Source organism: Malurus melanocephalus, unplaced genomic scaffold, assembly GCF_030028575.1.
Source record: "Malurus melanocephalus ecotype Western Australia unplaced genomic scaffold, MMel_1.1 scaffold_503, whole genome shotgun sequence".
Classification (NCBI taxonomy): domain Eukaryota; kingdom Metazoa; phylum Chordata; class Aves; order Passeriformes; family Maluridae; genus Malurus; species Malurus melanocephalus.
The window spans coordinates 124,727-149,098 of NW_026623735.1; the positions used below are offsets into that span (position 1 = coordinate 124,727).

The following is a 24,372-nucleotide window of genomic DNA, read 5'->3' on the forward strand; positions in this document are numbered from 1 at the left end:
CTAAAACAAATGTCTCCCAAATAATAAATAATGAGAARAAGAAGGAAACCAATTCACAGATTGTTAATGGTTTCATTGGTGATTGTTGGAGTGTAATGTTATTTCTGTAGCAGCTGTTCTTCTTCCATTTAAAATTCAATAACCTTTTTAAACTTAACCTGCAGACTGACCCTAAGTATTGTTATGTGTCTTGTGACAAAACTGAATGATAATTAAATAGAATTGTTTACTATCCTGCCTGCTGTTTTCAYAAATTTCCCAGATGCATAGATGTAGAGGGTCTCCATTTATGATACAAGGTTAACAGAACAGCACCTCAGTTACTAAATATTTCCCTGTCTATTTTATGGTCTGCTTAAAAGGCTGAATTGCTAAGAATGCACCTCTGGTTCCTCATTCTCTGAGAATGCAACAAATCCCCCTTTGGTACTTAAGGAGACACTCTGTCATCATCTTGCTTTCCTTTATCTCTGAAGTTGAAAGCCAGGCTTGTTTGTAAACTTTATTGAAATGTGACATTCTGTGTGTTCATGGATTTATAGCCATGTTGTTTTCTGATGTGATATGCTGAGGCCTGAGTGGCAAGAACAATCAACTGTTTAATTAACACAAGCAACAAACGCTGTCTGTTTTCTGGGTGCCTTGCGGCTGCAATGCATATTCATGCTTTATTTTCCAAATCAGATTTAAACTGCACTGGAAGCTGTAGGCAGGAAAACATGGAAATAACTCACATTTTTATTGCATTTCCAGACACATGCACCTGTTTTTATCCTTATGCTCTCTGACTGTGAGAAGGGGAGGGAATAGTCAAAAATTAATGACAAAATTTTTACTTTCAGCTTTATTTTGTATGAGGCGATCATTTTACCCTTTGTAAAACATACTGTTGTGTGTTACAATCTAGTTGATACTTCTTGAGGTATCTTTTTCTGTTTGGATCTGTCAGTTTATCTTACACAAGTTACTTGTAGAAGTCTATTTCTAAACCTGATCTATTCRTACTTTACCCTCTTAAGACTTTTGGTCAGCCCAGTTTCTTGTTTCGAGAATTCTTATCAGTTGCTTCTCTTTTAAATACCATTGCTTACTGAAATAATTCTTAGTTTCTCTATAAGAACTGTAGTTGGATATGTTTCCCATGCTAAAATAAATGATCCCTTTCTATTTGACTGTAAAAGCCATGTTAAAGAGCCAAACTATAGCCTAGATTTTTAATTCCAGTTTCTGTGTGCAAAATCTACATTCTTTTTAAAATTCTACTTTAAATCTTGCTGCCTCCTTCTTAACTGTAGGTTGCCTTTCCTGCCATAAGTTGTGCAAGGACAGCTGTGGGAGGCCTCAGTGTAAACTTAGATACCTGAAATAATAAGAATTTGAAATATTGAGCCTGAAACAGGTTACTTTCATGCCTGTTTGTATCAGTACCTTAACTTAAACTCCAAAATACAAATGTTAAACCTGTGTGTAGTTTCTAATCATTATTTCTCCAGTTACTTTATAGAAGTSTAGATCATAAAATGACAACAAAATCCTTGACAGCTTTCTGTATTTCTGGCACTTCCAAATGCTCTGTTTTTCTGATGCCAAAATCATTGCACCTCCAAAGAAGCTTCTGCAGAGTTTTGTCTAAACCCTCACTATAGTACATTTGTGGAGGCAGCTTCCACTAAAAATCAGGCAAAACTTGCTATGTGCACACTGTTAAAAAGTTCATGTTCATATACAGGGTATCCTATCTTATGCATGGTATAGGGCTGGCTTGCCATGAAGAGCAAAACCTATAGGAGTGTGAGAGTCACTAGAGTGAGGTAGTATGGAAGTACAAGACTCTTGGGGAAAAAAGCTTCTTTGTCATGTATGTCTCCAGAGCACAGTCTGACCCTTAGTCATGGGAGTAAAACTTCAGGGAGTGTGCTAGCATGAGAGAAGGAGCACAGATGTGAGCAGACACTGCTGGGTCAGGTCAGCAGTGTCCATCTTAACAGCAGTTTCCATGGAACATAACTACAGTTTAAACCATTATTTGGTGGGGACAGAKAGAAGAGAGAGATACAAGTTGTGCTAATCTTTTGAAAATTTTCCATGAGCCAAGCATTCATGTATTCTGCTGCTAAACACAGTTTTGAGTTAAAGGATACTTCTGAAGGAAATGGGAACATGGTATATTTATGTTGTCCGGATAGCATCAGAGTAAGTTGAAAAAGTTGCTTTAAATTTGTATTATGAGAGCAGTCATACAGTTTGTGCAGAGAGCTGGGATCAGACTTCGGCAATATCAAATAACTTTGGCTTTTTTTTCAGATGAAATCAACTGGCCTGAAAAGGATGAAGCACCGCCTCCTGATGCCCAGGATCTGATTACTCTGCTGCTTAGGCAGAATCCTTTGGAAAGACTGGGAACAGGTTAGGAGGCACTAATTCAAAATTGTTAATGTTCTAGAAATAGCTTCCATATTCAGCATTGGGAGCTTTTTTCACTTATTTTGTTTTTCTTGGGAGGCATCTGTAAGGTCACACAGTATGACAACATGCCATGATAAGTTACAGATTCAGAACTTAACATGATGATGTCTGTCCTAGTTTTTGTGGCAGTTCACATGTGCTCATTTGCATTTACTCGTCTCCTGATTTGATAAATGCAATAGAAGGTTCTCTAAGTCACTGTTAGCCATTGAATGGGGTTTCTTCATGAATTCAGTATTAAATTACTAAACACAGAATTGAGAAGGGGAATCAATACACAATTTCCATTTTCAGAAGTATCTTGGCCTGGCAGATTAATTCCTCCAGATGTTAGGGTGGGTGATGAGTAGTGAAACTCTTTCAGAAATGACTGTCTGAGGTTGTGTGGTGAAAAGTCCTGTCATTCTCATTCATCAAGCACTGTCTTGTATGAAAAAGAATTATAACAAAATTGTGGATGTTAAGAAAATACTAGGACTAATGAGCGTACATAGGTTAATGAAATCACTGTGTGTTTATGTAATACAGTTTATTTGTTAGTTGATGTGCCAGGATTTATTTGGGCGTTTCTGTGAGTGGCAAAAATGAAGAATATTGCATGTGATTTTTAAGTGTTAATGTATGGGAGCCCTGATCACTAACTGCCATCCCTTTAGGCAAAGCACTCGGTAAACACAGCAAAAAAAAAGCCTCCTACATAAAAGAGCCCAAACATAAGGGTATAGTCTTACTTACACCGAACATTGTGCGCCATGAATAGAATAGCATGGGGATGCTGAGGAAACAGAGTGGCAGGTTGAGTCAGCATGAGAGTACTTGGAAAATTGCTTACAAAACTGAGAGCAATTGTGTTACGTTTTTTCAGGCCTAATTCAAAAGASGTTTTAGGAATCAGTTCTTAACTGGTCTTATCACAGCTGCTTGGGGTAAATGAGGTTATAACCCAGATCCYGAGTACTACTGACATGGTCCCAAATGGCATTTCTTTCTTTGGCTTCCTTCAGGCATGGTGATGTGACTGATATTAATGAACTACGTGTCCCTTGCAGCCTGAATGTCTGGGATCTGTGTGACGTCGCTGTAACTGGTGGTCTGGACTAAGTGGCATTCAGCAAAGTTTATTGCTTTGCTTGTCCCATGTTAAATGAGTTAGGAGTGAGGAAAGTGTCATGCCCCYGTAGCTTCTCCACTTTCTGGCTACTTCATTGCAGAGGGCACTAATGCCAAAGGAAAAATGAAAATRCTCAACTGATTTTATTCCCTTGTTTTCAGTACACTCTTTCCAGGCATGATTGTTTTGTTGCCAGGATACTTTTTCCTGGTAAATAGAGTGTTAATTCAAGACTTGTCACCCTGCAAGAGGCTGGATCAGAACTGGATTGCAAATTCTGTGTCTTTTCCACAGTTGGTGGAGAAAGTGAATTGGCTAAGATGAGACTGGCTTAACTACTGAATGGTCAGTGCTGTGGCATGAATCACCTGTGGTGCTCATTAGGAACTGACATCTTTAAGGGATCTGGTCTCTCTGTGAGTTGCCAGTCTGAAGAAGGAATAAGGCAGCTATTTCTTTGAAGCAGAGGGTTCAGAAACCACAACAAAGTTGTGTAGGATCTTTAGGTGTTGGAATCAGCTCACAGMAATGGAGGCTGCAATGTGACAGGTCCCTCACGGGTGCTGAAAAACACCACAGTTTGTCCCAGGCTCCACCATGTATTTCAAATGACATTCCTATCTGTCTAATACATATTAGCAAGCTGCATAACACTTCATGAAAATGTAATTGTTTATTTGTTCAGGAGACTTGAGTGACAAAGGCAGGTTGAAAGAAAAGAAAATGGGTATTGTGCTTACCTTRAAGAAGGAAATCAGCAATAAAAAAGACTTCCTTGGGTTTGAAGTGTCTGGAGTTATACAGAGTTATACCAAGAGTTATACAACTCTGATGTAATATCCCATTACTGTGCTCAGAGAAATATTCACTGCGTAGCTAGTGACTTGCGATGAGATGTGGTCTTGGACTCCTTTGGGAAGACATGGCTTCTACAAATTTTTTCCCTCATGCAGTATGGAAAACAAAGAACTCAATCTAGAAATCTTAACACCAACTTAGAAACCAGTCCTGGATATTACAGTTTTGCTCTCTGTAGCCTTGACATGGGAAAATATACATGCTGTATCAGTGTACTGAGCTGACCCTGACTGGTCACTAGGTACCCACCAAGCTGCTCTGTAACTCCCTTCTCAGCTGGATGGGAGGAGAAAACATGCCAAAGGCTCGTGGATTGAGATAAGGACAGGGAGTTGCCATCACAGGCAAAGCAGACTTAACTCAGCGAAGTTAATTTATTACCAATTAACACTATTGCTTTACTTCATTCCTCCAAGCAGCACAGGAAGATGGGAAATGGGGTTGTGGTCAGTGCATCACATGGTACCTTTGCTGCTCCTTCCTCCCCACACTGAAAGGATCTCTTAAGTCAGCAATAGTATTTATACTGAGCAACTATTAACAATCATTCTGCAATACTGTATAAATTGTACTTACTCACCTGGTGTACGTATTTATATTTTTATGGCTACATCTGATGATTAGTACATCCAGAAAAATACAATTCTTGGAAGGGGGAGATGATAAAGCAATAAACTGTTATAAGATATGGCCAAAACAAAATAGGGACAGGGAGTATGTCTGGCAGGTTTACGACATTCTAATGGGAATGGGTAGTAGATGTTCACGTGTACAGTGATGATATGCCTTTCCATGATTATCTGCATTATTGGCTGGGGGTTCAGTTCATTTATGTCAGAGGATTTGGTATGATCTGCTCAGTGTTTTTCTCTGGCTCCTCCAGGTGGTGCATATGAAGTAAAGCAGCATCAGTTCTTCAGGAGTCTTGATTGGAATAGTCTGCTGAGGCAGAAAGCAGAATTTATTCCACAATTGGAGTCTGAAGATGACACAAGTTATTTTGACAGTAGGTGTTTTACAATATTATAAATAGTGATGAACATGCTCTTTAAATAATCACTGTCTTTGTCACTTACTGCTTTTAAAATCCCCTTTATCACTATCACTGGCAGCTTGCAGTTCCACTGGTGAATTTCAGCAAGTACAATTTTAATAATAAAGCTAGATTTTTATTTAATCTTAAAGCTTGGTATCCATTCTTCCTGATAAATTCAAATATTTTATTTCCCTTGTTTGTAGCTCGTTCTGAGAAATACCACCATATGGAAACTGAGGAAGAAGATGAYACAAATGATGAAGATTTTAATTTAGAGATAAGACAGTTTTCCTCATGTTCACACAGATTTTCGAAAGTAAGTAAAAATTTCTGTAGTCTTAGTATGTATTGTGTACATAAACATTTTTCTACTTCTGCAAATTGTGGAAATGTTAAATATAGAAGAGATATATAGGGCCTTGTTTTTTCAAGAAACTACGAAGCTAAGTGAAATTGAGCAATAATACAATGAATACCATTAAATCAAAATGTGAGAAGATTGTGTAGAAAAGTTGCTTCTTTAATCTTCAAGATGCTAATGGAAAATTATGTAAGTCTGATATTATTTCTGTAGGACATTCATGACATTTCAGGGAAGTGTTTTGTTAAATGCTAACGCTTTTTTTTACATTGGTTTCCTTATCCATGGTCGACATGTTTCTTCAGTTGTGTCCTGGATATCTTAGAGGTGATAGCATAGCAAAGATTATGGTACTACCATGTAGTAGCTATTAATTTAAAGACATGAGACCAAAGAAAATAGCAAGGTGATGGTTAGCATGTGTTCTGGTCATAGAGAAATGTGGCTTTGAGGGAGTGATCTCAATGCTCTGAATTGAAGGTAAAACTGTCCAAAGGGTAGCGTACTGTAGTAGTTGAGATGAGAGCTAATTGTTGCTGATCAGAGAGCTCTRGTATGAGTGGAGCAGAGTGGACAAGCTCAGGAAATACAGTGGAGGGTGAATTGGCAGGAAATAATGGAAGAGGACACACAGGGCTGTGGATTTTGTTTGTACTGTCTTGGTTCATACTGTGAAATGAGGAGAAAACTGTTAAATTTATTATGAGAAGAGGCTGTATTTGTGTACCYATGCATGAGGAGCTAAGAAAGCATTTTAAGAACACAAACTATTGGAAATTTGAAAAGGTTCAAGAAGTTTGAAGTCTGCAGTCTGAAATACTATATAAGCATTTAGAATCATAGAACTGTAGATCTCCCATGTCTTTTTGTATCAAATGTGTCATTAATAACTCCTTTTTTTTGTGGTGTATTTTATTTGTCTGCAATAGGTTTTTAGTAGTATAGATCGAGTCACGCAAACTCCAGGGGAAGAAAAGGAAGACGCAGGAGACAAAACAAAGAGTGTAACATTGCCTTCTGTGGAATCTTTAAGCTGGAGCTCAGAATATTCTGAAATGTAAGTTACCTACGTCCTGCTTGCCAGATAGCAGGCCTCCTCATTTCAGTAAGTGCATGAGAGTTTTCTTATTTTTCATGCAGACAACAAATATCTACATCCATCTCATCTGAGACTGAGAGTGGCCGGCAGCAGCGCAGTTCTGGTTTGCTTCCGAAATTGTCAGTATCAGCCGAAGGAGAACAAGATGATTCCACCAGCTCAGGGGGACCCCGGGAGGAGCAGGAAAAGTGTGCATTTGTGAGTGATGAAATAGTGCAAGACGAACCTGAAGTGACCACTCCAGCGAGTACAATCAGCAGCTCCACGCTATCAGGTAGTTCACAGCATGTTCTTAACTGATGACAGTACAGTTACAGACCGCCTGCTTTAGGCGGTAGCATTCATAGCTTTAGAAGTCACATATTTCTGAACTGCTTTTAAAAACACCTATCCCAACAGGGATCTGGTTCGGGATCAGGCTTAAAYTCATAAAATTTCATGAAGATACGGGGTAGTGTCAACGTCTTTGGAAATGCTATCATTTGGTGTCACCCCACTTACTCTAGAGGGTTTCTAGGCACGTGAATAAAACAGTTGACCAGGATTTTTCAGGATTCTTCTATGAAGAAAAGGAGTCTCAGATTGCTTGAGCACCTGAAGTGTTGTTTTTGTAGCTTTCCTACTGAATTTTGTGATGTTTGATCATCATGGACTCTGTCCTATTGCTGTTTCCTAATGCACTGTGCTACACATSGCATGTTTTTAATTAAGAGATCTCTGTGATGTACAGCTTTCAGAATTGATAGGATTTTCTTTGACTTGTGGAAGTTGCTTTGGTTATTACTCCTTCTAGGATGGAGTGCTGCAAACCTTTCTCTGCTTAAATTATTTATTTGTTTTGTGCATTGTTCCCTGCTCAAGTATTTGTTGCCTTTCAGTAGGCTTCAGGGCCTTATCTACACATCTACCTGTCTTCGGCCTGTTTCTCTTTTGTATCTCAGTGAGGTTTTTCAAGATAGACCATTTTATACCCCAACCCTTGATTTCCTGTGTAGTCCTCATTTTCCTCCTCTCCCTCCTTTCTGTTTCAGGAGAAAGAAAAATATTCCTTAGGGTCATTTCTTCTCTTGTTTAAAACCTTAACATTGATTATGCTGTATCGCAAGTCTTGCTTACTGTCCCCTGGGCCCCATGTAATGGTGTTGGCATTAACACAGCAGTTGCAGTGATAATTCAGACCATGTGATCCTCTTACACCTAACCAGTAACATTTAAGAGTAATTTATTTTTTCTGTGCTCCATTAGTAAAAGGATATTCAGTTCTCACACGATGTCTTTATTCCTTCTTCTTTGTACAGTTGGCAGTTTTTCAGAACACTTAGATCAAATAAATGGAAGAAGTGAGAGTGTAGACAGTACAGATACCTCCTCAAAACCAGCTGGTGAAGTTGCATCTCACATGGCTCGTCAGAGACTGGAAAGCACAGAGAAAAAGAAGATTGCTGGAAAAGTCACCAAGTCYCTTTCTGCAAGTGCTTTGTCCCTCATGATCCCAGGAGGTAGAGATAAATACTTCTGGTTGGAATGTTACGGTTTATGCCATGTTATGAAGGCTTCTGATGCAAGTGCAAGATTTTGTAGAATCCAGAATGGATTTTGTGTCACTTTTTTTGTTCCTCTTGTTGTTCACTTGCGTGACGAGACTTTTCAGCAAGTTACAGTGCTCACAGTACAGCTGAGGGGCCTTCTCTGACAGGCAAWAATGTGACTTAATGATAACTACTGTGTTTGACCTTGTGCATGCACAGTGACTTCAATCTTTGATCCATCTGACAGTAGTGTTGTAGGTTAAGTTTTAACTAGCTCACAAAAACAGATGTTTGTTCAAGCAGCACATGGCTAGTTCTCTCTGATCCACCATGAGAAAAGCTGATAAACAGGAGAGTGGAGTCACAAAAATAGAAGTAGCATACAGACGCCTCCTTGTACTATATTGACTTATATGAAGTGCTCAAAATTTGGAGCCAGWAATAAAGCTATCAGTAAGTGGACATACAAGAGTAGTATTGTTTTCACATGAAATACTGGTTCTTTGCTTTCTTGTCATTCAGAACTGAGGTCCAAACTTTCCAAACTGCTGCAATTGTATTCACATTTGCACACACATGAGCATGTAGTGCATTCAAAACAATTAAATAAAATGAAGATGGAATTGGTGCAAGAAACTCCTGTGGTCTTACATGAGGTAGCAGAATGTAGCAATCAAGCCTTGGTACAAACATTGAGTTACTGCCCTAGCTACCAACTAGATATTGTGGTCTAATTGCAGTAGTCTTTGTTTTTATGTATAACTGAAACCAAGAAAAACAGCTAGCAATTTGTTAAGCACTGCTGGATTACCTGGGGAATAATTTTGGGTGTACTCATAATATAACACCTGCTACCCTACTCTTGATTTTCTTTTCCTCAGTGTTTGTTGAGTAAAGGCTGAGATTTATTATCACAGAGTTAGCAATGAATTGTGTTTTTGCAAAACGAAAAAGCAGTCTATATCTAACACATTAACCATTGCACTTAAACAATACAGTTTACACTCCAAGGAAAAAAGGTTCTGATATCTAGTTGTTGAACTTCTTATTCACTAATATGGGGAGGAGGAGGAGGACAGGTTGTTAAACAAAGGCATATTTAAAACAAAGCTGTCACTAAGCTAAACAAAATTTGTATGTGCTCAGAATGTGCTCTGATGGGCAGATTTTTTTCTTCCAGATGTGTTTGGTGTTTCTCCTTTGGGAAGCCCTATGTCTCCTCATTCCTTATCATCTGACCTTTCATCATCCCGCGATTCATCTCCCAGCCGTGATTCATCGATTGCTGCTGCAAGTCCTCATCAGCCAATTGTAATTCACAGTTCAGGAAAGAAGTACGGCTTCACCATCCGAGCAATCAGGGTTTACGTGGGTGACAGCGATATCTACACCGTGCACCACATTGTTTGGGTAAGATATTACATGTTTTCTTGCAAGCCACAGAATACTGTAATGATGGATTTGCTTTTTTGTACCCATGGTATCTCTTTGTTGACAATTACTGTGTAAAATTACAATSACATGCCAAGCAGTCAATTAGCTTGAAATTCTGCCTGTACACAACAGCAGTGTTGCTTGTAGGGATGACACAAGCCATCTTTGTCAGAAGCRTTACCTACATGTGATGTTGAACTTCTGCAACTTCGCTTTGACTTTTGGCAAGTTTTTCAGTTTCAAAAATTGTCTTGAGTTCAGAGCACTATGGCTTGGAAAACCAAAGGGATAGTGCAGAAGCTCTTTGAGGTCAGGATCTTCAATTCTAGGAGACTGCAAACAGAAATTGTTGAAAGGAGGTGGGGTTTATTAAACTGTAACAATTAAGGAATTCATGAAAGGCAGCAGTACTTTACTAGACACAAGAAAGTTGATCTGTATACTTTCGTCTGTGCAGAAATGTGCAAATCATTTGGAACTGTGAATACCTTTGAGGTTTGTATGGCACAGGAAAAAGATGGACTGTCTTGAATAAATCATGTATTTTTCATCTTCTCTTCGCTGCACTGGCTAAAGGAAAAGACAGCAGCTTTTGCGTTTCTTTGGTTGTCAGCCTCCTTAATTGTTAAATAATTATATGTTTATGTACATACATACGCATTTTTTTATAATTAATGTTGGTAACATCATGATTTTACATACTTCTAAATTACGCATACATAATAGTGTGTGTGTATAAATTATTTCAACTACCCTAAAATAATGTTGAAAAATACTATTACAAATGTATCAAGACCTTAAGTTTTGTACCCTGCTTGGTTTTAAATATGTGTTGTAGGTTTTGAAGTAGCAGTGCTGATGTAGTGTATTACTCATTTTTYATTCATATTGTTTAGCTCTCAGACCTATTAATCCTTCAAGAACGTGGAATCTGGAGAACAGGGTACATTTGGTAGATAATGGAATAAATTGAAAAAAAATTGATTTCTTGCCGCTGGTGTAACATCACACCAGTGAAAGGAAAGGAAAAAATGGTACWTTGCAGTAAAATTTAAACCTTGAGGTTTTTTCCAAAGTATGGCGAATTTGTTGTTTAGCTCTGTAGCACGGTAGACTTCAGTAGTGTCTGTATGATTTTAAAAACTAATTTAGAAATATAATAAATTATTTAAGCAACCTTCAAAATATTTTTCAATTCAGTTTGTTTTAGTCCTTTGTCTCTTTCGTGCTTCACCATTCCCTCTAATGGGAAGTCTGGTGAATTTGAATCAAATGGAAACAATTCTTTACCATGTGGTAGCATTATTTGTGTTGTGATTGGAATTCTGCATGTGACATTACCTTAATTACATCAGTGTTTCTCATTGTCTCATGCAAAAAATCTTCACTCAGTTCTGCAGTTTTGCAGTTGGTAGTGAAACCATCCCTTCTTACCACACATGAAAACTCCTGGTTTTACAGAGCTTACTTAATGCCAACAGCAACCAGCAGTGTTTCAGTGAGCTTTGAAACCAGTCCAGGCCCTAACTAAATATGAAGTTTGAGTAAGTAGTACTCAAGATGGTGAAAGAGCTGGGCATATTTTTCTTCTTTTCTTCCTTTATATAACTTAGTATCTGTAAGTTTCTTCATTGTCAGCTGGGTTGGAGTTCATTTTGTGTATATTCTCCTCTTTTTCAGAATGTGGAAGAAGGAGGTGCAGCTTACCAAGCAGGTTTAAAAGCTGGTGACTTAATTACTCATATCAATGGAGAGCCAGTGCATGGGCTTGTTCATACAGAAGTCATTGAATTGTTGTTAAAGGTAACACTTGGGCAACTGGGAWACAAAAATGATTGCAGTTTTCACCAATGGTGGTGGGGTTACATTTGTTTTCTTGAGATCAGTTCCTGGATTGTATTGTTGCTATAAGTACAAATTCTATTGTCACAGATCTGGAGAAAGGCCAATGCCTTTTGTATATCCTGCTATGATTTTAGTTTGTTTGCCGTAGAGTGGCACTGATGTAGCGATCGCTGAAGTAAATTCGAGGCAGTGACATAAAGGGATGCCTCTTGTCTCTCAAAAAAAGCACCTTTTGAGCACCTTTTCAAATGCCTACCTCTTCATCAGATAACTCAGGCTTTTCACGATGATAATACTTCTCATTTTTCCTCTTTAAAAGTGAATTCAGTGAGGAAAAGTAAAGAATATGAAATACTTCCTTGCCTTCTATACYGGGGCTTGCCTTTTGTATTAAGGTCCAGAAGATTTTTGTCTCATATATAGCTAGGCATGACTGACAGAGCTTCTTTGATTAATGAAATTCTCATCCCGCAGCTGGACTTCTATGAATAATCTGCCACATTTTTCTCTTGTGGAGTTTTCTGAAGTCTGTCTTATTAGCAAATTACAGTTTTGACCTGAAAACAAACAAAAAATCTCCARCTTTTCTCTGTTAGCTCATCGTATCACATTTTTCATTTAATCTTTTCAGTGTAAGCTAATGTAGGTCAGAATTACTTTAGACAGCTGTATATTTACTTCCTGTATTATTAACAATTTATAGTGTTACGTGCAGAGCTCTGCTTGTCAAARTGAGTAGTCAGTTATAACAAGTCAAAGAAAAGCTGGAAAGCAGTGAAATAATGGGCAAATATAAAACGCTGAAAAAAAGATGCAAAATATACTTTTTTTAAATCTGTATTTTCTTTCTCTGAAAACAGTAAGAACTTCCAAGTTTTCCAGTTTTGCAAGAAATGTGTAAGAGGAAATTCTGAAACTTAAGACAGTCAGCCGTGCAATCATTTTCAGTGTCAGATACATAAAAAGAGAAACATGACAACCCTGCTCACTCCTTACAAGAGTAAACTCAAAACAAGAGACTATTGTTTATTCAACTATCATGACTTAATKTGTTGGGCTGTATTATAAATATTTGGGCTGTTGCAATTTCTTTGAAAGGAAGTTCACTGTTATGCAATTCTGAGCAGGAGGTAGAGGTAGATCTTTAAAACATAGAATCAGAAAGAAATATCTATGTTTTTTATTGAGGCATCTGTTTGTACATTTGGTGCCAAAAAGCTTATCTTAATTACACTTGTTAACTCTTCTGAACAAGATAAAATATGTTTTGGGATTGACAGTGAGGATTTCATTTTTCTCCTCTGTTTCATTGTGACGGTRTCCTGAGATGTGAATGGACCACGGTGTAGTTACAGCTGTTCTTTGTGGGAAAATTGGGTGTTTTTGCAGAAGCTTTCCTCTTGAAATTTACAGTCTTGGTTAATCCTTGATGCCCTCCTGCAATTACTGGAATTAGTCGTTATCCTGGAGCTTGAATGGAGGAAGTTAGGAAATAAGGCAGAATTTGAGAACTTTCCAATCAKCGTTTCTGTGCCATTCCTGGAAATGTCTGCCTAGGGTTCCCTGCACTAACATCTCATACTCTGGAGTTCTTTCYCATTGCATTTGCATTTAAGATGTAGATTCAGTTTAAGGCAAAGCGGTCTTGTGTTACTCATRCTTACTCACACTTAAAGCATTTTCCTTCATTTTGGCAGAGTGGCAACAAAGTCTCTGTAATGACAACTCCTTTTGAAAACACTTCCATCAAGACAGGACCTGCCAGGAGAAACAGCTACAGGAGCCGAATGGTCAGACGCAGTAAGAAGACCAAGAAGAAGGAGAGCTTAGAGAGGTGAGTAATCCTTTGCTTTCACAGTGAATGCATTTCCTTGTTGGTGTATGTGTGTGTRTATGTAACAGTAAATGTAAAATATGAAGTTACTACAGTTTTCTCACATTTTCTGTATTTCTACCTTCTTTTATGAGACTCTGTGAACTTCCAAATCTTGTTTTGCCTAAACTAGAGCTGCTAAAATAATATCTAAAAATAGTGAATCTCTGAGGTTGCTTCTTAATTTGACTTCAGTATATCTTTTTGTATTTGTTTAATTAAACTTTCTAGTGCTAAGTTCATGAGCATTTTTAGTTTGATGATAAGTTCATGTGTATTTTGTAAGTACATTGCAAGTACTTTACACATATTCCTTCTATTTTGATGGTTTGCTAAATTGAGAAAATAAAGATTTGTACTCATAATGGTGTAATTGTTCTTCTGAAATTTAGCAAGTAAATTTATTGTGAATAGATTCCGTTACAGTTCTACCTTATCTATTAACAAATGAGGATATTTTCTAAACTTCATGGTCTGCAGTGTGGTTTTTTTTCATGTAAAGTCTACCTTTCTATATGTTCTTATAATGTCAGCTTGCAGGAGTTTTGCCTGGGTAATAGTTCTTCTGTGCATCTTAACTTTATGATTAATGCTGTGCATTTCTCACAAAAGGAGAAGATCTCTCTTTAAAAAGCTGGCAAAGCARCCCTCGCCTCTTCTTCATACAAGCAGAAGTTTTTCCTGCCTGAACCGATCACTTTCTTCAGGGGAGAGCTTGCCTGGGTCACCAACCCACAGCTTATCTCCAAGATCTCCTACCCCAAGCTACCGTTCCACTCCTGATTTTCCATCAGGTGAGTGTGAAGCAGTGGAGGGAAAAGGAAAAGGACTTGAAGAGTATTGTACTTTTTCTGAGCCCCCACAGATCTGATACACTCGGCTAAAAGTAGTCAGCTCTGAAAAGCATGAACAGCTGTTTCTGTCTGGAAGAGGGAAGCAGATTCCTGATGCAAAACAAAAAGTATTTTTATGATACAGAAGCACCTAAAAAGCAATYGTGTGTTAAATTTGTCTCAGTGTTTAAATCTCAGTCCAATGGCTGTAAGTTGAACAATAAACAATTCCAACTTGCAGCAGAAGGGAGAATTTTGCCTAGGAGAGGCTATGTGATATAAGATAGAAAYAGAGGTAAAAGTTTCTATATAATGGAACTAGTATTGCACTCATGAATGCAGATTTATTGCTGAAAAGATGAGCYGAGTACTGAAATATGCATCCTTCTGATTCCTAAAAGCCTGCCCCTTTTCTCCTCTTATTTCTGTCACAATTGTAGAGTGTACTGGAGTTGACTGCTGTTGTACAATTCCTTGGCCAAGGTAAATTATCTGGAAAGCCTTGATCATTGCTTTGAACTGTCAGAAAGCATTAGTTATTCTATTTAAGTAGAAGCAAGAGATAACTTAAAGGGGATGACTGAAGAGAGAGAAAGGGAGAAACAGCAAATGTAATTGGAATGATACAGGTTTTGCAGCCCAGCCACTTAAAACCTACCAGATTTTAGAACATTGTGGCTGCAGATAGCATAGGGCTTTTTTTTTTTTCTGTTTCTCCCTGAACATTAAGATAAGATTCAAAATGTCTTCCTAATCTTACATTTGTTTGCCTGTTTTTTTTTTTTCTTTTTGTAGGTACTAACTCTTCCCAGAGTAGCTCCCCTAGTTCCAGTGCTCCCAATTCTCCAGCTGGTTCAGGGCACATAAGACCCAGCACTCTTCATGGCTTGGGCCCAAAGCTTGGTGGGCAAAGATACAGATCAGGAAGACGCAAATCAGCCGGCAGCATTCCCCTCTCTCCTCTCGCACGGACACCTTCTCCGACACCGCAGCCAACGTCTCCTCAGCGGTCTCCATCTCCTTTGCTGGGACATTCRATTGGAAATACAAAAATAGCTCAGTCTTTTCCTAGCAAAATGCACTCACCTCCAACTATTGTAAGGCATATTGTTAGGCCAAAGAGTGCAGAACCACCAAGATCTCCACTGTTAAAGAGAGTCCAGTCTGAAGAGAAACTTGCACCCTCTTACGGCAGTGATAAAAAGCACTTATGTTCACGAAAACACAGTCTGGAAGTGACCCAGGAAGAAGTGAATAGAGAACTTTCTCAAAGGGAAGTAACTCTTCAGAGCTTGGAGGAGAATGTATGTGATGTGCCATCGCTCACACGAGTCAGGCCTGCAGAGCAGGGCTGCTTGAAACGACCCATCTCCCGAAAACTAGGTAGGCAAGAATCTGTTGATGAACTAGACAGAGAGAAGCTGAAGGTCAAGGTAGTTATGAAAAAGCAGGATTTTGCTGAAAAAGTGACCACTGCTATACATGAACCTAGCAGTGAACCAGAAAATCTCAATACCTTAAGATTGGAAGAAAGAGACAAAAAAGCATTCCAGAAGGTATTAGAAAGATCAAACCAGTTTGAAACTAAAGTTGTTGCTGTGGAGACCCCGTCAGCTGGTGGCATACTCAAAGACACCCTTCAAAAGAATGYAAACTTGAGATCAAATGATGGTGTTGCTTTAGATGCACAGATGTTGTGTCATGGGCCCCCTCCAAATGAACTCAGTCATATTTCTTATGACTTCAAAAGAATTTCCCCTTCATGTACCCTGCAAGATGTGCTACCTCAATCCTCTGACAGGATGCTAAATGGAAAGGGAGAAAACACAGATAAAATTGTACCAACAAAAGAATTTGTCAAATTTGAAAGATTGGATGGTAAACTTGCAAATATTGATTATCTTAGAAAGAAAATGTCTATTGAAGAAAAAGATGACAGTGTCTGTCCGGTGCTAAAACCTAAGATGACATCTAATGTTCATGAATGCCTTCAACTTAGTACAGGCAGACCTGTAAATATACAGCAGGACTCCACTGCAGTTGCAGATGGTAGAGCATTTATTGGCAGTGCCCATGCTGCTCAGATTAACTCAGTTCCATTTGTTCCTCTCAAGACCTTGAGTGGCCGTGCGGACATGAGTGTGGAAAAATCAGCCCTTATTTCCACTGAGGCTCCTGTCAGAAAAAGTCCATCAGAATATAAACTAGATGGGAGGTCTGTTTCCTGTCTGAAGCCAATAGAAGGCACACTAGACATTGCTTTACTTTCTGGGCCACAGGCTTCAAAGACTGAGCTGTCTTCGTGTGTGCTGCCAGAGGGACAGAGCACCAGCAGTGAGGGGGCGTCTCCTAAACCCCCAGTGCCACAAGGGAGTGGTGGGAAGGCAGAAGTGGTCTCTCAGAAAGAGCAGTCATTCAGCTACCCAAAATCTGGCAAAATAAGCACAGCAGAGCCTCAGGTTCTACAAGTAGGCAAGAGTTCTCCAAATCCAGCACTCATCCCTGTGGCTGCAGAAGCCATGACAGAGAAAAAGGTTTCTAGTCCAGCTACTAAAGGCAGTGTTGTTGTTATTGAAGCAGTTCAGAAAAAAGATACCTCCCCTTCAAAACAAAAGGACAATTCAGTTGAGGCAAAGTCTTGTGTTAGTCCGAGTGTTAAACCTACTCAGACATATTCCAAACCTTCTGCTGGCCAAAGCACTCCTGAAAAAGCTGTAGGAAAAGAGAAACAAACACAAAAGGAGTTGCCTGTCAAACAGCCAGTAGCCCAGAGAGGTTGTGAGCCTATCCCTGCCAAAGTGGAAGTGATCAGGGAGTCATCTTTGAAGGTATCTGCCTCAGATGTCCTGATAACAACCAAGAGCACTGAAAAGAATTGTGCCGATTTTGCCATTCCACCTCAGATGCAAGGAAAAATGCAGTCAGCTGGCCCCAAGGCACAGCCTAAGGATGGCAGAGAATCACTGAAACAGCTAGGCAAAGATGACAGCGGTGTTTCTAAAAGTTTTGTGGAAAGGGACATAACCAAGCAGAAAGTTGAGTCTAAAAAAGTTACTGCAGAGGCAAAGGGTGAAGCTCTTCCATCCAARTGGCCCATGCAGCCCTCAAGAGACTGTGATCATAAAACTGAGAAGTCTGTACCAGTTTCCTCTGTGCAGAAGGACAGTGCTAAAGATATGGGAAAGAAAGATCAGAAATTACTCACCGATACAAGGCTTCAAACTACTGAGAGAGAGCCATCCAGCCAAGTTCCTCGGCAGCAGCCTAACGCTTCAGGCTCCCCTGCTGTGAAAGACGCAGTAAACAGACACAGCACTGTAGAAGTTCATGTAGGGGTTCAAGAACATGTGAAGCCTGCTGCCACCTGTGTGGAAAGCGGCAGTCATAGATCCAGGCCAGCCCCTGATACGAGTTCCTCCAAGTCTAAGTCCTTGGATAAACAGACATTGTCACAAAAACCTTGTACTCCAACCATAAAAGAAAAAGAAACTCTTACTCAGTTGTCTACCAGCTCCCGGAAGGATGGAAAACATGCCAGTAAAAGTGTCCTAGAACACCTTTCTCCGGTTCCAGGCACTTCAAGAAAAATGAACAGTGAACATATGCAGGCTGAAAGGCCTGTGAGTTTGGATCATGGCTCAGTCACCACTCTCCAAACGAGCAGCACAGCCCCTGACACCAAACCCAAATCCTCTGCTGTGGGCTCGTTGCCAGCAGGCCCAGAGAGTTCTAAGCAGATGCAGAGACAAGATGCAGCAGGCTTGGGGGAATCTGCTGATCAAAAGCAACTTCGCTTCACTGAAAAGCAAACCACTGCTCCAAAGTTTTCAACTGTGAAAGACTGTCTCTTGCCGAACAAAGAGGCAGATAAAAGTCCTGGTAATGAGATGATCTCTGCAGACAAAAGACCTGAAGGAAAAGTATGCACTGATGCACTTTACATTCAGCTTGACAGTGGGAAAGTGGAGCCTRCCCTTTGTCTCACGAGCTGTGAAGTCAGAGGGAAAGGAGCAGAAAAAGTGACCGCAAGTAGCAAAAGCTCTCAAGATAYAAAAGGGAAGGGACAAGTTAATCAGAAACAGCCAGAGGACGCAAACAAGCAGACTGCAATAAAACATTTGCCGGCTGCCAGTGGGCAAAGTTCTTGTCGTGCAGCTGCAACACCGGGAAAGCCGCTGACTTGTTCATCCAATTTTTCTGAATGTAAACAGGAAGTATCTGTTTCGTCTTCAGTCAAAAGTGATGCATMTTTGGCAAAGGCTAAAGCAGGCTCATCAGAGCTTCCTGCAACTTGCAAGGAGCTAACTAAGAAAAGCACCTCTTCCACAGGGAGCAGTAAGGCAGAAATGACTAAGAGTGTTTCACTGATGGCCTTGCACAGTGCCGCTATTGTAGCAGAAGTCCACCACCCTCCTTCAAACCTTGGGGGGAAACCTGGAAACCAAGAAAAGCCTCTTATCGTTAACACTGTGGATGTAAAGGGAAAAGATGCTGTTCTGACTCAGCAGTCTGCTTCAAGAAAACAGAATGTAGGTAAAGATTTATCTCGGTCAGCAGCCACACTTGACCGCCCTAACGCACTTTCAGATGACAAAGACTCAGCTCGGCAGCGTCGAGGAAAGGAAGCTTCTCGGAGCAATGCTCACAAAAAAATGTGTTAACTCTAAGACCTGGCAAGTGTGAATTCAACACTAGCTGAAACAATTTCAATATGTTGTACTGCCTTTAAACCAGCACTGTGTCGTGTCTTTGTGCGGCAAAGCTTTCATGTCACTGAAGAAACAATACAAGGGGATATGTAAAGAGAGGACTTCTTTTCAAAATGCCTTTCCAATTGTAACCGGTAAAACTGTTACCATATAGTATTTGTACAAAAATACCTTTGCAGCCAAGAGCTGTTGAAGAAAATATTTCTTCTGTAAATACTTAGCAATGTGTTTGGGGTTTGAATGTAGCATATATACTTTGCTGCTGGTTGCGTTGTTTACTCTTTCCCTTTTTAAGATAGTTGCTTTGCCACTTATTTGCCATACTCGAATATGAAACCAAATTATTAAAATTCAGACCTGGCATGGACACGTACAAGCACTAGTCTGACTGAAAAAAAAAAAACCAGGCCACATTTTTACTTACTAAAAATCCTAGACATTAAAGAAGTACTAGTACAAAATAAATACAGTGACCTATTGTGAGTTTTTACATGTATTTTTAATAATCTGATTCTAATAGTACTGTACTTGGCTGACTGCTTCACCAGATCTAACACAAGACATAACTGCATCTCCCTGCTGCACAAAGTCTGATCAGAGTAGATGTCCTTAAAGCTATGGGAAGACCACTTAAGTATCAGGGCATCCCAGTAAGAGTCGATTTCTCTGGTGAAATGATGGGTTTTGTCTTGTCTCTTGAGAGTGTATTCTGTGACTTTCACCTCAGACAAGGCTGAAATTCTGAAGCACATACCATGTGCTTATTTTTTGCTGCAGTCCTCTCGAGTTCCTTGAGCTTTTTTAAATTCAGGCCCTTACAGTGTGAGGCACAAGTATAAGCACATGACTTGCAGTACTAGTATATTCATCCCTGTCCTTAATACATTTATAGAATACATATTATGGCATATAAGTCTGTTTAATTAGTGTCATACAGCTGTTAGCTCTTTTCTATTTTATGACAAGTAAGGTAAAAAGGAAAAAAAACGCTTCAGTATCAAATCTTAAAAAAAAGTTTAGGATATCCAACACATTTTAATACATAGCTGGGGCCTTATGTTGTAGACTTAACTTGCTGTTTTTAGCAAGTAATCCTGGGTTTCATATTCATTTTGAAATGCATTGAGTAGCTCCATACATTTCATAACAATCTTTTTATTTGTATGCAAAAAAAAGTTCAATACTGTAATTACAAAAGAAGCATTTTTTAACAAAGGAACTTGTTGGAGCTATTTGGTGCTAGAATGTTACTGTCTTTTTATTTTTGCTAAGCCTTATTTAAATTTTGTATACTGTGGAACATGTAGACTTTGATCATTTTTGTGTGGAGTATTTAGCTTGTTTTGAGGGGTGAAAGGTAAAATTTGAAACATGTACAGAGGCACTAAGAAATACCCTTGCAGGTGCATGGGTTAAAAAAATTGGGGATCAATAGAACGGTCGTTTTGCTTATTTCTGTTTTCTGTAACCACAGTAGAGCTAGGCCCCTACCTTTTTCACCAGTGCTTATGGTTTGTCTTTCTGTCTCAAAAGCTAGAAAATTTTTCATAAAAGCACAGTGTACTCTTGACTTGGAGACTTGTATGACAACAGACAGTGTGCAGAATTCGTTTCCCTCTGCTGAAAACTTTATTGTRCTGGTTAGTTGAGTTGGATTACAGCAAACCTGTAAGGAAAAGCCAATATCACAATCAGCTCCTGATTTTTCATGTGGCACTAAAACATTCATACTGCCTTTGATGCATTCAGAGAGGAGCTAGTAAGCGGTGGGTAATTTTTGAGATGTTTTAAAAATAAAATGGTCTCAACATTTACAGTTCATCTGTGCTTTGGCAGTTAATACAAATGAATGCTAATGCACTTCAAAATAACATTTCTGTCTGGGAGATATATCCTAGTTTACAGTCTCTGCATTTTTTCAACTATCCTCTTGTTTCCTTTAAAACACATCTAGCTTTTGTTTACAGTATACCTTTATGAATATTTTGTATAGTTCATTATCACTTCTGACAAATAAGTTCTTTGCATTTTGGAAGTGTAACAGTGCATAAGCTTGTGTTTATGTAGTACCTGTTTGTTGGTGTTTACCTTATCAGTGAGTTGTTAGAGATCCTTCTGCCTGTGTTCTTCTTGGTCAGTCTTAATGTGATTGTAGTTCTGATGTGTTCTTTTGTAGACTTCCTGCAGTAGATTTCTCAGCTTACAAAAAGAAATCTAAAAAAGAAAAAAAAATTGTTAGGGTCTGTGCAATAAAGTGTTTGCAGTCTTATTTTCTCTGAGAAACTCCTTATGGATGTCATAATTGTTATATATTGAACACGGTTATTTATACTTATGCAGTTGCATAACATTGAAATAAAAATTCAGCATGAAATACTGTTGTGTTAGCATTTTTTCTTGAACTGCTTTTGCTGCTGTAATGCAAGGCACATCTCTGCTGTACTCAGAGGCTGGCAGTTTCGGGGTTTTTGTGGGCCAGCTCAGTGCATCCCTTAAGGCACATGCTGGTGGAGGGTTTTGCACAAGGAACTGCAGTTTGATGTGGGGACAGAGGAGATGTGCATGAGAGCTGTGCTCTGCTGCTGGACAGGCAGGTGTGCAGTGGTGGTGGATGACACAGCCTGACTGCTTGCTTATATGGGCAATACCCTGCAACRTGACATTTAAATACTTCCTGCAAAACAGGCGTCATCATTCATTTCCATAGGAGCAGCATCTATTAAAGTACACATCTCTSTACTGTTCCGCTGCTGGTAACTCTGCAAAGCTTCCCAGCAGTTGGAAATTTGTGTTCACAATTCATTATTTCATTGTTTTTGCTTATTTTTGCTCTGTACAGAACTAAGAGCAGCAGTGTTACAGCATCACTTTTGCTGCTTTGCTCTGTTTGAACAGGTGAGGAGGGGAAGCTGCAGTTCACCCCCAACTTTTCCAATTTGTTGCAGCCCAGCAGAAGGCAGTTAGTCTTGCAAATCCAGTGTACTGATGGAGAGTGATGGATCGAGCAGGGAAGAGCAGAATCCAGCAGCTGAGGGAAAGAAAATTACGAGAATTCAGGGTTGGCTGAGACTCTGCCTCTGCCTGCTGTGCTGTCCCTGGCTGTGGACAGCATGGTCACCTCTGCTGGGGAARGGACAGAAACCTGCATGCTTGGAGTGAGCCTCCATTGTGACTTGGGCCAGAGGAGAGGAGTGTTGTGTGCAGGTTGTACTGAGGAGGAATTCAGGAGAGATGGGTTATTGGTGTTCTGTCATCCTTGCTTTTACAGTGGAAGAAGAGACTGCACCTTACCTTAGATGGGAATGCTTCCACGGTCTGAAAAAGGCAAGCGTGAGCTCCCTTCTTCAGCACTTGAACTCTCAATTTGCTAAACCCCCTTAGGCCCCTTTTTATAGTCTTACATGGCCTGCGAGGGATGTCACACCCGATTTGGGTCAAAGCTCCAAWGGCAGATGAGGAAGAGATCATAGGATGGGAAAATTTGGGAGCATGTTTGCATGCATGTCYCACTGCATGCCTTGGGTTAGCAACAGTTTTTCTTTCCACCAACTTTATCTGTGGTATARCAGGTGATTAGAACTGACCAGATTATCTTCCAGATAGCTGCCAAGGATGCATTTGAATGAACTGAGTGTAGGGATCATGGAATGGCTGGTGCTGGAAAGGACCTTTAAGTTCCAGTGCCATGAGCAGGAAGTGATGCTGGAGGTTACAGTTCAAGAGCAAAAAGTTGGGAGCATCAGGAGGAGCGGAGGAGACTGCGGAGTAAGGAGATAGTAATAGTTCAGTTGTGTTACAGCACACATCAAGGCCTAAAAAATGCAGGTGTGAAGAGGATGTGCAAGGGACTTGGTAGGGAAAGATGTCTTCTGCTACTGGGAGAGCAGATTTTCTATTKTTTTTGTGAGATTGGGGAGGTATAGTGTAGATTGTTTGGGAAGGGACCTCACCTGCTCTTCTTCCAGGTATAAGAAATAYAGATGAGTGAATGAGAGAAAGTTCTAAAAGGGTGTTTCATTGGTATTGGTGGGCTTTTGAAGTCAGCATATGTAAAAATTGGCCTATTAAACCATCTTACTCAGAGTAAAATCCTTCAAAAATTGTCTTGCATCTTACTGAAAGACCTTGCTTAAGCATAATTGAAGAAMGAACTTGCCTCTGAGATTTGGTTTGTCCTAGTGAAATAAAGCCAAGTGCTTACTAGTCAGTGAAATGTTACTCATTAATGAAGATATKCTCAAGTGCCTTCTCTTGTAAACACTGATAAATTCTGTGTTGTGGTGTGGAGTTGTACCGTGACTTTGGGGACCTGTAGTCCAGGAGTTAGGGGAACCTTGCTAGGCACCATTCACCTCAGGTAATTCCCTCGCTCTCTCTGTGTGCTGGCTTCATAGCCGTATTTGAAAGAAGTGAGAGAGGAAAGGCCTGACTGGAAGCCAAAAGAGTGCATCACTCCAGAGCTTGACTAGGTGCACAGTTCTGTGAGAAGCAATAAAACTATTGCCTCTTTCCATGTATATTCCTTACTAAGTAATCCCAGAAGACTGAATCATTGAACTTGAAAAAGTCTTATATAATCTGGACATTTTAGTGTATTATATCCAGAGATATATTTTCCTTCAGAAAAAATTTCCTTCAGTATTTAGGGTTTGTGTATTCTGAAGCATACAGTGTATTCTCTTCAGCATTGTTTGCACCATGCCTTAGGAATGTCATTTTTCCTGGCAAATACAACAAAGATGACATCAAGGCTCACGCTTGCCTTTTTCAGACCGTGGAAGCATTCCCATCTAAGGTAAGGTGCAGTCTCTTCTTCCACTGTAAAAAGGAAAATCAAGGAGTAAAATTAGAACACCTGAAGATACGGTCATCCAGAACAAATTGTGTAGGGGAAAAGGGGCAGATTGCAAAAAAGCTGTGATACTCTGTGTAGATCTATAAAGCACAGGAAATACATGTTGCCTTCTCAAACCTCCGTGATTTTTACCCAGCTGAAGTCTACACCATGACACAGTAGCATTTCAGAAACTGGAAGTAGTTAAATCCTGTGCTCTCTCCAAACAAAAAGACACTCCAGAATTCTGTTCAGCCCAACATGCAGTTTTTCCTCTACTTGCTGCTGTATGTAACTACAAAGTCTCACAGTTACTACCTGATACTTGGCATCAATTTTTTTTGGTGGTTGTGGAGTGTGTTATGCTCCCTTTTGATGGCAGCA

General features: G+C 39.6%; 1 protein-coding gene across 1 annotated transcript in view; it reads left to right on the plus strand.

The window, feature by feature from the left end:
• Positions 1-21,544, plus strand: part of LOC130582514 (microtubule-associated serine/threonine-protein kinase 4-like) — a 108,053-nt gene extending 86,509 nt beyond the window's left edge. Inside the window, exons 16-26 of the mRNA XM_057381269.1 lie at positions 2,305-2,406; positions 5,319-5,441; positions 5,675-5,787; positions 6,762-6,889; positions 6,973-7,205; positions 8,230-8,430; positions 9,641-9,870; positions 11,575-11,697; positions 13,437-13,573; positions 14,225-14,406; positions 15,241-21,544. Of these exons, the coding sequence (XP_057237252.1) occupies positions 2,305-2,406; positions 5,319-5,441; positions 5,675-5,787; positions 6,762-6,889; positions 6,973-7,205; positions 8,230-8,430; positions 9,641-9,870; positions 11,575-11,697; positions 13,437-13,573; positions 14,225-14,406; positions 15,241-19,106 (5,438 nt within the window). The 3' untranslated portion in view covers positions 19,107-21,544. The remainder of the gene's footprint in view (positions 1-2,304; positions 2,407-5,318; positions 5,442-5,674; positions 5,788-6,761; positions 6,890-6,972; positions 7,206-8,229; positions 8,431-9,640; positions 9,871-11,574; positions 11,698-13,436; positions 13,574-14,224; positions 14,407-15,240) is intronic.
• Positions 21,545-24,372: the final 2,828 nt, after the last annotated feature.